Below are 13,703 nucleotides of genomic sequence, written 5' to 3' on the forward strand. Positions count from 1 at the left end.
CTGACTCTTTATTTGTACCCCCAGTCCCAGGGACTCTGCGGGGCAGGGTGGGGGTGCTGGGGAGATGGCTGTGAACTTGAGAGACCTCTCTCTTTCTGCAAAAGCTCTGAAATCCTTACCAGTTGCAGAATATTTAGATTGGCCCATCTGCCTAGTTTTCTGATGTCTTGAATTCCAATAATAGTAGCAAAGCTAAAAGCTCTGCTTCTGCTGACGTCCGGGGCATCCGCGTGCCCAGGTCTCTGAGTCAGAAACCCCCTTGGGGTGTGCTGCTCCTGGCCATGGGTGGCTCTCTATTGGAAGATGCCAGACAAAGAGGCCAGGAGACAATAGTTTTTGTTTTCTCAGAAATCTGATTGAACGAAAGCAGGCCAGAGTCAGAGCCCTTTGTTGGGAGGGAACATGGGGCAGATGGCCCTGGACAGTGGGTTTCAAGAGTGCTGTTTTCTTTTCTTTTCTTTTTTGGTGATAGGGTCTTGCTCTGTCACCTAGGCTGGAGTACAGTGGTGTCATCTTGGCTCACTGCAGCCTCCACCTCCTGGGTTCAAGCGATTCTCCCACCTCAGCCTCCCAAGTAGCTGGGATTACAGGCACATGCCACCATGCCCTGCAAATTTGTGTGTGTGTGTGTGTGTGTGTGTGTTTAGAGATGGGGTTTTGCCATGTTGCTCAGGCTGGTCTCAAACCCTTGGGCTCAAGCGATCCTCCCGCCTCAGCCTCCCAACATGCTGGATTACAGGGGTGCTTTGTTTTCTGGACATCTGTTCGTAATTTGCTGCAGACCTGTGCTCTCTGACTTCTGGGCTGCTGCAGGCCTAACTTCCCTGCTCCTGTGGAGTGAGAGCTTTCAGGCAGGGGAGGGAGCTTGGACCCCAGGAGGAAGCACTGAGGCAATCCCTGCTATGGTGGGTCTTCAGCCCCCCTGAGATGCTGTCTCAGGGTTTAAACCTTCAGTTTCGCAACAGCAGCCCACTGAGAAGTAAACGCAGATCAGCCTGACTCATGATTTTTTATTGACTTGGCTGAATTGACCACTGTAGGGACAGAAGTTATATTTATTTTCTATAAATTGCATCTTTTCCAGTGACCCATCCAGGAAATATACTACCCAAAGAGACCTTGGAATCTTTTTTTTTTTTTTTTGGTGACAGGGTCTCACTCTGTTGCCCAGGCTGGAGTGCAGTCTCAGCTCACTGCAGCCTTGAACTCCTGAGCACAAGGGATCCACCCAGCTCAGCTACCCGAGTAGCTGGGACTACAGAGGTGTGTCACTCCCCCTGGGTAATTTTTTATTTTTATTTCTTGTGGAGATGAGGCCTCACTGTGTTTCCCAGGCTGGTCTGGAACTCCTGGGCTCACACTGTCCCCCTGCCTCAGCCTCCTAAAGTGCTGGGATCAGAAGCGTGAGCCCCCGGTCTGGCCAGGGTCTTTCTCTGAAGGCGATGGAGGGAGAGAGTCACATGGCGCTGTTTTGGCAGTTGGTGCTTGAAGGCAGGGAGGGCTGTGTGAATGCCTGAGGCCCGTTCTTCCTGAACATGATTGGATTCGATTTCCCATCTGCTCTGGGCACCCAACAGCTTGCTTCCTCAAGGGGCTGCGTGCTCCGGGGATGGTGCCCATGGGTGGCACATTCTCCGTCGACTCTGTTTAAACATTTCATCCTGTATGTTGCCCTAAAAAAAATCCCTGTGGGCTCCTTTAAATGAGTTCCTCTGAGCAATCCGCGCTGGTCTCTCCGATGCTAGCAACTTCCAGCTGCCTTTACAAGTGCTTTTGTGAGGGCATGAGGGGCTCATTAACTCAGCACATCTCGCTGAGAAGTCACTCTCTCCGCAGCCCTGCCTGGAACTGAGCGATTGGGACTTTTCAATGACGGTGCCGCCACAGGCTCCCAGGACCCTATGGCCTGGGCTGCATCCCAAGCGGACTTCAGACACTAGCCTGGCTCCTCGTTGAGGAGCCTGGTCTTGGGTCCTACTCCCCCGCCCTCATCTCACGTGGCCCCTGGTTCCTACCAGAAACCAAGTCAGTTCTTGGAAAGCTTGAAATCTCTCAGTTGGGCAACTCAGCCATTGAAGATGGTGCAGATCTCCCCGCTGGGTGTGGGTTTGAGCTCGTGACCTCGAGCATCCGCCTTTCCTTTGCACAAAGCAGCCACTCCAGGGAAGAGAGGAGCAAGTGATGGTCGGGGTTAATGGGTGCGCGTGGTCTCGGAGCCCCCTCCCGCACATTTCCAGCTGGAGCTCCGGTGTCCCCATGCAGATGGGAATCCTTTCCTCAGTGACACCTCATAGTCAGGTATTTCCTGGTGCTCTTGAAGCCTCGTGCCTGGTGGTGGCATCAGGAAGTTTTGGGGTTGGGGATGTGGTAATCTGGGTACTGTCAGAACGTCCCCTCCCCAGCCTCCCAGGCTGAGTTTCTTAAAGAGTATGATGTTGTCATTTCTGGTTTAAACAGCTCCTGCTGTGCCAGGAAAACAACCTCACATGAATGTTCCCAGCACATGGATCCCCCACCTCACGGCTCCCTCCCCTCACAGCACACAGATACCACCCCCCGTCATAGTACATGGCTCCCGCCTCAGCACATGGGTGCCTTCCAGCACACAGATCCCTCCAGAACACAGATCCCCCACACACAGATTCCCCCAGAACACAGATCCCCCCCACACACAGATCCCCCCCCCACACAGATTCCCCCCTGGACACAGATCCCCCCAGAACACAGATCCCCCACACACAGATTCCCCCAGAACACAGATCCCCCCCACACACAGATCCCCCCGCACACAGATCCCCCCTGGACACAGATCCCCCCAGAACACAGATCCCCCAGAACACAGATCCCCCCAGCACACAGATCCCCCCAGAACACAGATCCCCACTTCTGTGGCCAGGCAGGGTGGCCTGTGTCCCTGGTCTTCTTACATGCCGTTATTAGCAGCACAGCCTCTTCTTTGCAGCTTGCAGGGGTCTTCCATTCTCCCACTTTGCAGAGCTGGGTCTTTGGAGCTGCACTGTTAGAACAGGGCAGAGGGGCCGCTGTAGTGGGGCGGACACACACACAGCCGGGACCCTGCACGCACACACAGCCGGGACCCTGCACGCACACACAGCCGGGACCCTGCACGCACACACAGCCGGGACCCTGCACGCACACACAGCCGGGGCCCTGCACGCACACACAGCCGGGGCCCTGCACGCACACACAGCCGGGGCCCTGCACGCACACACAGCCGGGACCCTGCACGCACACACAGCCGGGGCCCTGCACGCACACACAGCCGGGGCCCTGCACGCACACACAGCCGGGACCCTGCACGCACACACAGCCGGGACCCTGCACGCACACACAGCCGGGACCCTGCACACACAGGTGCCGCCTGCACCCGGCCTCCTCTGTGCCAGCTTTGGAAGCTCTTGGGCCCAGTCCTCCCTTGTGGTCCAGGCCGCCTCCTTCAGGGAAAGCTGACACCTTCAGAGCAAGCGGCTTTGCGTGGTTACCAAGCCGTGTGTCCCTCCCCTTCCCTTTGAGTTTGCCATGAACTCACTGGCCCCATCCTCAGGGTTTGGATGTGGAGGGCACCTTGCTAGAGGATCTTCGGATCCAAGGCCCAAGTCCAAGAAGGTGCATCCTGGGCAGGGTGTCAGGGGCCGGAGTGAGACACGTCCAGGCCTTGGCTCCCAGTTCCTCGCCCACCCACTCCCTCGTCCTGCCCTCCCGGCTCAGTCAACACTGGCTGTTTTCTTGGGATGTCACAGTGGAAGGTCCTGTCTGGGGCATAGAGGCTTGGGAATCTGAGCCTCTGATTCCCAGTTGCTGCCATGTCTGTCCTTCCCTAAAGGTGGGCTTGGTGGTTCTGGTGTGAACGGTGGCTCAGCCCCTGGCTTTATCCCCCATCCAGATTTCCCACTGGGAGAAGTCAAGGGAACCTGCAGTGCTGTCTCCTGGGAGCTGGTCTCAGTTAAGTGAGCAGGGTTGGCCTGTGCCTGCTCTTGGTCTGATGGTGGCAGGTCTGGGACTGGCCACCGTCATCCCCAGTGGCACTTCCAACCCCTCCCTCAGCCTCACTGCGTGGCGACCTCATTCATCATCCTCCCTGTGGTGGGCAGCTCCCATGGCCAGGAGCGAGCTCCCCCTGCTTTGAGGGAGGGGTGAGAGCCCCTGGACAGAGTCCTTATAATCTGAATGCAAGAGTTCCTTTCCCAGTAATCCCCTGCAGATGAAATGGATTTTTTTTTTCTTTTTTGTAAGTGTATAGTTAAGGATATGCCAGCTCAAGGCAAAAGAGTGGGTCCCCTGAAGGAAGCGGGGTCCTGTCCCATGTGGGATCAAATGGCCCCTGCAGGAATGACTCCAGCTTCGGTTTATGCTGCCACAGGACCCACAGCTTCCAAGCGCTCTTCACCCCATCTGCCCTTTGTTTTTGTACTTTGGCCGTGAATGGGAGGGAGAAGATCTTTGAGTCACCCTGCGTGTGGCAAGGTCTTTTCAATTGTGAGTTTGCAGGTGGGGCAGGACATGGGCTTCTGGGCATTTTAAGCTCAGGAAGACACCAGTCCCCTCCTGCCCATCCCATGTGACTTTGCATCTGCAGCCTCTCACCTCAAAGTGGTTGTTCCTGGCCCCTGAGAAAAACCTAGTTAATGAAAATGGGCTTGTGCAATGAAATTGTGAAATCTCACCCCCCAAACACTGGGTGCAGGGACTCTTGCAGTCTGTGGAAATGACCCCGCCCCTTGAGGCTTCTGGACGTTGGAGGTCATGTTATAGGAAGTACCTTGGGTGCCTGGCACAGGCTGGTGCTCAGTGGTTGCTGTTTGTAGGAAGTTGGCTCAGTTCCTGAAGGAAGCGTAGAGGTTTGGCTTGAATGCCTCCTGAGTACCTGGGTTATGTTTTCTTGAGCAAGTTGATTTGCTGTCTTTGGGGAAAATCTCTTTATGAAATGGGGTATATCCTACTTACTTCACAGAGCAGTGGGAGGCAAGAACAGCACCAGGGAGGGCACTCTTCAGAGGGACTAGACCATAGAAGGAAGATGACTGTCTTCTTCCACCTCCAACTCCAGCAGAGTGATGCCACCATGAAGCAGCTCACTAGAGAAAAATGGCCAGAAAGCAATTATTTACCTTCTTCCAGTAATGTCAGAGAGAAAGCCAGCTTCACCTTAAAGCAGATTGCCTTGGGCCAGGTGGGGCGGGTTCGTGCCTGTAATCCTAGCACTTTGGGAGGGGATCACTTGAGGTCAGGAGTTCAAGACCCGCTTGGCCAGCATGGTGAAACCCTGTCTCTGCTAAAAAATATTTAAAAAGTAGCCAGGTGTGGTGGTGCACAGCTGTAATCCCAGCAACTCAGAAGGCTGAAGCAGGAGAATCCCTTGAACTCGGGAGGTGGAGGCTGCAGTGAGCAGAGATCCACCATTGCCCTCCAGCCTGGGCAATGGAGCGAGATTCCGTCTCAAAGAAAAAAAAAAAAAAAGAATATTGCCTTTGTGATGTTCGTTTTTCATCTCCTTTGGTTTGGGCAGAATTATGAGAAGTGCCTGATGGGGAGGTGTAGGAGCAAGAAAGGTGCTTCTTTTCTGGAGAGGGGGTACATGTGCCACACGTAGCTGCATAGCTGCACACACACATGCAGCACGGTTCAGCCCTGAGGACCTCCCTGGGCCCTGGGAACAGCGGTTTATCCTCAGAGAGGAGGGCTGAGGACTCAGAACGGACTCCTGGATATTTAGTTTATACTTTGGGTTGTTATCCAATGCTGTCTTTCTTGTTCAGATGGCTGTGGCTTGAGGTCTCTTTCAGATGGCTGCCATGTCCCTGCCACATATTTCCACTGGGGTTTTATTTGAGCACTTCCTTACTCTCTAGTACTACAAGATGCTCCCGTCTCATCATCTGTATTTCCTGCCCCAGTCCCGGAATCAGCCATTTCCCCAAGGAGCCTCAGTTCCTTTTACTGGAGAACAGTGTTAGAAACCAAGATCTGGGGCCAGGGGTGCTCACTGCTACAGGGCACTCACTGCTACAGGGGTGCTCACTGCTACGGGGGTGCTGGCTGCTACAGGGGTGCTGGCTGCTACTGGGGACTCCCTGCTACTGGGGTGCTCACTGTTATGGGAGTGCTCGCTGCTACTGGGGCACTCACTGCTACAGGGGCCCTCGCTGCTACAGGGGTGCTCACTGCTACTGGGGTGCTCACTGCTACAGAGGTGCTCACTACTACAGGGCCCTCACCTCTACGGGACGGGACACTGGCTGCTACGGGGGCGCTGGCTGCTATGGTGTGCTTGCTGCTACTGAGGTGCTTGCTGCTATGGGGGCACTGGCTGCTACAGGGGCGCTCACTGCTACTGGGGTGTTCGATGCTACAGGGGCACTCACTGCTTCAGGGGCACTCACTGCTGCAGGGGTGCTAGCTACTACGGGGGCGCCGGCTGCTATGGGGGCCCTGGCTGCTACAGGGTGCTTGCTGCTACTGGGGTGCTCCCTGCTACTGGGGGCTGCTTCTCTTAGGCCCTCTCAGCTGACAGAGCAAAGAAATATGTGTGTGTGTACTAACCTCTACATACACATACACCTATAGACATTTGTTTATGTGATTATAGGTGTCTATAATAGGTTAAACCTGAGTTCCTACTAATATCTCTGACTCTAACCATTGTGTCATTACTCCCTTAGCTGTAAATTCTCCTCCAACAATGAAAACATGACTCCCACCATTGGCTATCCCTTAGTTATTTTTATTTTTTGAGACGGAGTCTCGCTCTGTCGTCCTGGCTGAAGTGCAGTGTCAGGATCTCTGCTCGTTGCAACCTCCACCTCCCAGGTTCAAGTGACTCTCCTGCCTCAGCCTCCCAAGTAGCTGAGATTACAGGTGCATACCATCACACCTGGCTACTTTTTGTATTTTTAGTAGAGACAGGGTTTCACCATGTTGGCCAGGCTGGTCTCAAATTCCCGACCTCAGGTGATTTGCTACCTCAGCTTCCCAAAGTGCTGGGATTACAGGTGTGAGCCACTGCGCCCAGCTGATGGTTCGATTTTAGCGTGAATGTAGTGTCGGTCCTGTTTACCAGTACTCCTTCAAGAAACAACTTTATCCACTAGAGCACAGTGCTGTGTGCAGTTCTCTGTGCCTTTTCATTTCCAAAGTTACTTACATGATTAACAGTACCTTTCCCTACTGGCTTCAGTGAGCTTCTGAAACTTCTGTTTTTTCTTTTCAAATAAGTGGATGGCCCTTTTCCAGGAAGGCAGCCTCAGGGAAAAGCCATCTCCAGGTGTAACCAGAAGCACTGAGTGTTTCTCAGGGGAGAAGAACAGCCTTGCATTTTATTGTCTGAGCTGAACTTACGCTGTGTGAATACAAATAGCTCATAGATATTTGCAGTGTGGTGCCTTCCCGGGTCTGCAAGTGAGGCTGTCACCGCACCACGTGTGGGAGGTGAGGATGCTGTTTCCTTGGTGCTGTCCAGACACCTGCTTGGGTTCGGTGTGTCCCCGTAAGCTCCTCCTGGTAGCCCAGTGCTGCCCTCCCCTTCCGTGTCTAGCATGTCCCGGAATTTACTTTCAAAGTCATTCCACTCCCTCCTCTGCACTGTGCATTTCAAAGCCTAGTCCTCAACCTCAGCACATCAGAACTCCCAAGTCGCAGCTTTTCTCAACCTCCTTCCTCTTAGGTCCTGGACACAAGACGTGGTGACTGATTTGATTCTCCTGACCTCACTGGTACACAGGTACCTGGGTTCATTTTACCAGAGGCCCAGCCCACTGAAGCAACCTGCCTGGGCCTCCAGGCCAACTTGCCCTTCTCTGGTGGTTTCAAAGCCAGTGTGCTCGCCAGGGCTCCTGAGTCTTCCTGGGTGTCCCCACTCAGCCAGGACGGCTGCAGACGCATCTTCACGCGCATCCCAGCAGCATCTCTGCCGGGGATGCTGAAAGTCACCGTATGAAGCAGCTGGGAGGCAGAAGTGATTGTGAGTTTGGGGTACCCACCCTCTGGAAAATGTGGCACACCATTAGTGGGTCGTTCAAGCACACTCAGCTCTCAGGGTGGCAGTTATTCCTGGCACCAAGAAACTAGACCGGAAAAATCTCTCTTAGGCAACATACAGGGTCCATAAAGGACAGAGCTTCGATTTTCAAGGTGCAGGAGGTCTAATGGTTGGATTACAGATGAGGCACCTCCACTCCCTATACTTTAGTGGGACTGTGGGCTCCTTGGCACAGATGTTGAGCTTATGAATTGTGATTGGTTTATATATTAGGATCCACATTTTGGGATCCAGTTATGTGTTGAGAATCTTCGTCTTCTCATTTATTTTAGGTTTAGGGTCAAACATTCCATTCGTGTTTAACACCGGGCACTGACTCTGCCGTGTGACCCACACACAGGTGTCAAGCTGACCCCGAGTCAAGCAGGGGTCTTCAGGACCGCAGCACGCTCTGTGGTTGCCTCCTTGGCAGGGGGGTGGCGTCTAGAATGAATTGCTGCTGCCCAGCTTCCAGAGCTGCTGCGCCTGCAAACTCTGGTCGCTCCAGTCCCGTGCCACACAGTCTGGGCCCACCACTTTGCTGCAGCTGTTGCTGTGGTGGCCGGCCTGACACACCGTGTCTCAGCTTCACCTGGTCATCTACCTGGGGCTGGCATCTGGCAGGGGCCCGCTCAGCCCTGCTGGTGTGGCTCACCTGGAAGCATCAGGGAATTAACAGCCTTAGGCAACCCCTGAGCAGTCGGGACAGCGGCCGATGAGCACTTCCTTTCCAAGCCACGGCTGGGCCATCTGAGGCTCCTTCCATGGTGGGTCCCAGCAGGATCAAGCCTAAACCACCCACAGTGGTAACCCCCTTCGTCCCACGCCCTGGACTTGGCTTTCCTTCTTCCTGGTTTCACCCCCGCCCCCGCAGGTCCCACTCGGCTTTCTGAAATTGCCCTGCTGTGTAGAGGCCCTGGCCTCAGCCAGCTTCTGTGGGAACATGAGCCAGGGCCCCTGCTTATCCATTTAAAATCACATTCTAAGGCAGCATATTTATTTCATAATGTGAACATTTTTCTTAGGAAAACTTCAATTTGAGATTGTATTTTAGAGGGTAAAAATAAACTCTGTAAGTTGAACCTTGGGTCCCACTATATGACTGAGGCTGGTCTCAAACTCCTGGGCTCAAGTGATCCTCCCACCTCAGCCTCCCAAAGCGCTGGGATTACAGGTGTGAGACATTGCACCCAGCCTGTGGTGGAATGAACTGAATGTGAATGCCTTTGGAAATACGTTTGTGGTACTCTTTCTCCAAATTCCCACGAATGGTGCTTCGGGTGTTTTCTTTCCTTTTTTTTTTGAGACACAGTTTCATGATTTTTACTCAGGCTGGAGTGCAATGGCGTGATCTCGGCTCTCTGCAATCTCCGCCTCCCGAGTTCAAGTGATTCTTCTGCCTCAGCCTCCCAAGTAGCTGAAATTATAGGTGCCTACCACCACGTCAGCCTAATTTTGTATTTTTAGTAGAGATGGGGTTTCACCATGTTGGTCAGGGTGGTCTTGAACTCCTGACCTCAGGTGATCTGTCTGCCTTGGCCTCCCAAAGTGTGGATTACAGGCGTGAGCCATTGTGCACAACAGGGGTGTTTTCTTCCCTCCCTCCCTCCCTTTCTTTCTTTCTTTCTCCTTCCTTCCTTCCTCCCTCCCTCCCTCCCTTCCTTCTCTTTCTCTCTCTTTCTTTGAGCCGGAGTTTCACTTTTGTTGCCCAGGTTGGACTATAGTGGTGTGATCTTGGCTTTCTGCAACCTCTGCCTCCCGGGTTCAAGAGATTTTCCTGTCTTAGCCTCCCAAGTAGCTGGAATTACAGCTGTCTACTACCAGGCCTGGCTAATTTTGTATTTTTAGTAGAGATGGCGTTTCACCACATTGGCCAGGGTGGTCTCGAGCTCCTGACCTCAGGTGATCCACCTGCCTCGGCCTCCCAAAGTGCTGGGATTACAGGTGTGAGCCACCGCGCCTGGCCTGGTTGGGGTGTTTTCTGTAAGCGTTGGCGAGTTGTAAACATAAACACATTCCACAAGAAATGGCCACAGTACCGTAAATGGCTTCAACTCTACTGACATGTGTAAACACAGCGGCGTGGGCAGACGCAGTGCCTTGCGTTCACTTGAGCAAACGTTTTGCTCTATGGACATGAGAAAATTAAGGCAGTCAACAACTTGGGGCTTAAAAATATTCAAGACCAAGTTTTATTTTGTGGTTGTTACAGAGGAAGGAATAGTTAGAAGAGCACAGCTCACCTTCAGCAGTGGAGGGGTTAATCTCAGGGACAAGATGGGGCAGTGGGGACATCACTTCCGACCTATGGTGTGTACCTTCCAGTAGCAGGGCTGACAATGACGCCTAGAAAGGTCTCCACTTCCTCCTGTTCTGCCAACCCCAGTGGTCTACAGGGCTGTGGAAAAGGCTGACCGGCTGCAGTGTGATCATCGTGTTTTTTAAAATAAAGAGCAGTTTTGCCTCTAAGGTAATTCACATCAACCGTATTTGGGAGAACACAGAGCTGGCATAACGTTGGCGTAGCAAGCAGGGCCAGGCCCACCCGCGGGACCCTCACGTGGGGCCGGGCGCCTGAGGCCCTCGGGCCTGGGGCCACACTGGCCGCCTGTGTGCTACTGTCTTGTCCACACCACCCCGGGAGGTGAGCTGAACAATGTGAGTTGTCTGTGGCGTTTGAAAGTGCAGTGGCTACATGAGTGTGCACGAAGTGGTTAGCTGTGCCTCCAGGGACATCTAGCAGGGGTGATGGGGCCAGGGCTGCCCCGGGGTTTCTATGGGCAGAGATCCCGAGTGCCTGCACCTGCTGGATGACAGTGGCTGGCAGCTGTAAGTGCTGGTGCTGGGTGCAAATTCCTTTGGTAGACTTTTTTTTTAAAGAAAAAAAAAATAAAATCAATTTTTGGGTAGGCACCTGAGGTAATGAGTTAAGAATAAGCACCAATACGGCCCGTGCTGGCACGCCGGCTCACAGGTTCTTCATGCACACCTGGCAGCGGCTGATGTGCGTGCGGATGAGGCCGGCCTTGAGTGTGTCGGCCGAGGGCGAGCCCTGGAAGCTCTGCTCAGGGATGGTGGTCAGCCAGAAGCTGTACTTGTTGGCGTAGTAGTGGCAGGTGCCGCGGCCTCCATTGCACTCGATGAATGGCGTGGCGCGGAAGTCCTCCAGACAGCTGCCCGGTGACACCAGTGACTGGCCACCGCCTTCATCTCCCGCTGCTGTGTGCTGCACAGAGAGGGGGCGGGACAGGGTTAGGAATCACAGGCTGGAGGTGGCCCGGGGTCAGGGCATAGCCCTCTTCTGTGTCGTTTGTTTTTACTGAGCAGCAAACCATCACCATCCATCTGTGTCAATACGGACATGCAGTATCCTCTCGAAGGCACCTTCAGCAAGAGGGGGCTAGTGAAATGCACCTGGGTCCCCCGCAGGAGGCAGCCCCAGGCACTGGGACGTGCTGCAGAGGCAGGTACATGAGGTCAGTTCACAGCCAGGCTGGCTGTTCCATAAGAACTAGAGCCGTGACTGCAGATGTGAGCGGTAGATGTCATTGACTACATTTTGGTAACAAAATGAACCATCTACCTAACCATTCAAAGAAAAATACCCGGTAGAAGAGATAACACAATGTTTACTCTTTTTAAAAGAAAAAAATAAATTAAGATGTAGGCTACCATCTGAGGTTGATAAGTTAAAAATATCAGAAGCCCCTTCTCTGAAAATGCTGATGATCAGGGAGGAAAGATGACTCATTTTAGTTATTATCATTATTATTTTCTTTGAGATGGAGTTTCGCTCTTAGTTACCCAGGCTGGAGTGCAATGGCGCGATCTCAGCTCACCGAATCCTCTGTCTCCTGGATTCAAGCAATTCTCCTGCCTCAGTCTCCTGAGTAGCTGGGATTACAGGTGCGCACCACCATACCCAGCTAATTTTTTGTATTTTTAGTAGAGACGGGGTTTCACCATGTTGACCAGGATGGTCTTGATCTCTTGACCTTGTGATCCACCCGCCTCGGCCTCCCAAAGTGCTGGGATTACGGGTGTGAGCCACCACACCTGGCCTCATTTTAGTTATTTTAAAAAATATCTGCACTTCCTGATTTTTTGCAATAAATATGCATTATTTGTGTAATTAAATACTGTATATATATATTTCAGTCAGAGGTTGTTAAGTGATTAGTTGATTCTGAGGCTGCTGGCTGTGGCTGGGAGACGGGTGACATTTTCAAGGGAGCCTTTTTTTTTTTTTTTTTTTTTCCATTTTAAAGTTCTACTTTCATTACACCAACATGTTTAGCCTTTACGGGAGCGCATGGCAGGCCTCCTGGACCCCAGAGTTTAAGTGCCATTTGGCTTGGCCAAGCAGGCGCTGAGTGGGTTTCTGTGGGCAGGGATCCCGAGTGCCGGCACCTGCTGGATGACAGTGGCTGGCAGGTGTGAGTGCTGGTGGTGGGTGCAAATTCCTTTGGGAGACTTTTTTTGGGCTTCGGAATCTGTTTACTTAGAACAGAAATACCTCAGTTCAGTTTGCAGGGAAAAAAGGGGCTGCCCTCTGACGTATTTGGGCAGTTTAAGCTTTCCTTTGAATACAAAAAAACCAAAAAACCTTTAAAAAGTGTTCTGCTCACAGAAGGCAGAAGCCTGTCCAGCCCCGTGCTGCCCTGCTCCTGTCTGCTAATGAGCAGGTAGTAAGAAGTGGATCCATCCTTCAGGGCATCTCTGGCTTCATTTTGGTCAGAAGGAGCTGAGGCCATGCTGGGAGCTGCCCCAGGGAGATGCCTGGAACTCCCAGACTGAGGTCAGAAGTGAAATGTGAGAAGTCTTAGTGGCTGGCACCAGCCAGGTAAGAGCTGAGTTTGCTGCACACACACACATGCACACAAGCATACATGCACACACGGTGTACACTCATGTACACACAGATGCATGCATATACACAGTGTGTAAGGGCACACAGTGCAGGCACACACACACCCTATCCAATGCGCTCCTTTCAGTGGACAAGCCTCTGGTCTTGGTACTCACAGCAGCTCATATATCTTAAAGAGAACTGCCTGGATGAGAGGCTGACCCAGAGAAGGGGCCTCGAGGGCTGCATATTGTAGCCAGAATTAACAAAAGAGGAACTAAAATAATGGCCGGCTAGATATTTGCAGCCTCCACCAGACCAGTTTTGAGAGGACACTGAGGGGTGGGGAGGCAAATGGCTTTTGCTGCTGCGGTCACATCCGGGGCTCTGCCCAGTCCTCCCTCCCACGTGGTGCTTGCTTGCGGGAAATGCAGAAAATGCATCCTCTGGAGTCACCCATTCTCAGGGACAAAGGAAGGGTGAGCCAGGTGCTAGCCTCAGCGCTGCTCCTGCCTCTGTGTACCCACTGGAGATGGTAGGGCAGCTGCTCTCTGCCAAGCTGTCCTCTCAGTATGCTGAGATGCCAGCAGTCCTAGTAGTACCATACGCTCATCACTTCACAGAAGGGATCAAAGAGCATTTAAAGCACAGACGAGGCACACAGCTGTCTTGGTTTGAGTCCTGTCTCCTAGATAGCAGTTGGGGCACATCTGGGAAGTACACAGATGTGTCTGCTCACTTATCCATCATCAGGGCCAACAGGGACTTTCTGTTGTTCTCAGAAGTCACGGTACTTCTGGCCAGTCTGTCCTGACCCCT

General features: G+C 52.9%; 1 protein-coding gene across 1 annotated transcript in view; it reads right to left on the bottom strand.

Moving 5' to 3' along the window:
* Positions 1–10,197: 10,197 nt before the first annotated feature.
* COL4A2 (collagen type IV alpha 2 chain) overlaps positions 10,198–13,703 on the bottom strand; it is a 200,266-nt gene continuing 196,760 nt past the window's right edge. Inside the window, exon 48 of the mRNA XM_003928248.4 lies at positions 10,198–11,261. Within this exon, the coding sequence (XP_003928297.2) occupies positions 11,004–11,261 (258 nt within the window). The 3' untranslated portion in view covers positions 10,198–11,003. The remainder of the gene's footprint in view (positions 11,262–13,703) is intronic.

The sequence above is a fragment of the Saimiri boliviensis genome, chromosome 16, assembly GCF_048565385.1.
Source record: "Saimiri boliviensis isolate mSaiBol1 chromosome 16, mSaiBol1.pri, whole genome shotgun sequence".
NCBI classification, from domain to species: Eukaryota; Metazoa; Chordata; class Mammalia; order Primates; family Cebidae; genus Saimiri; species Saimiri boliviensis.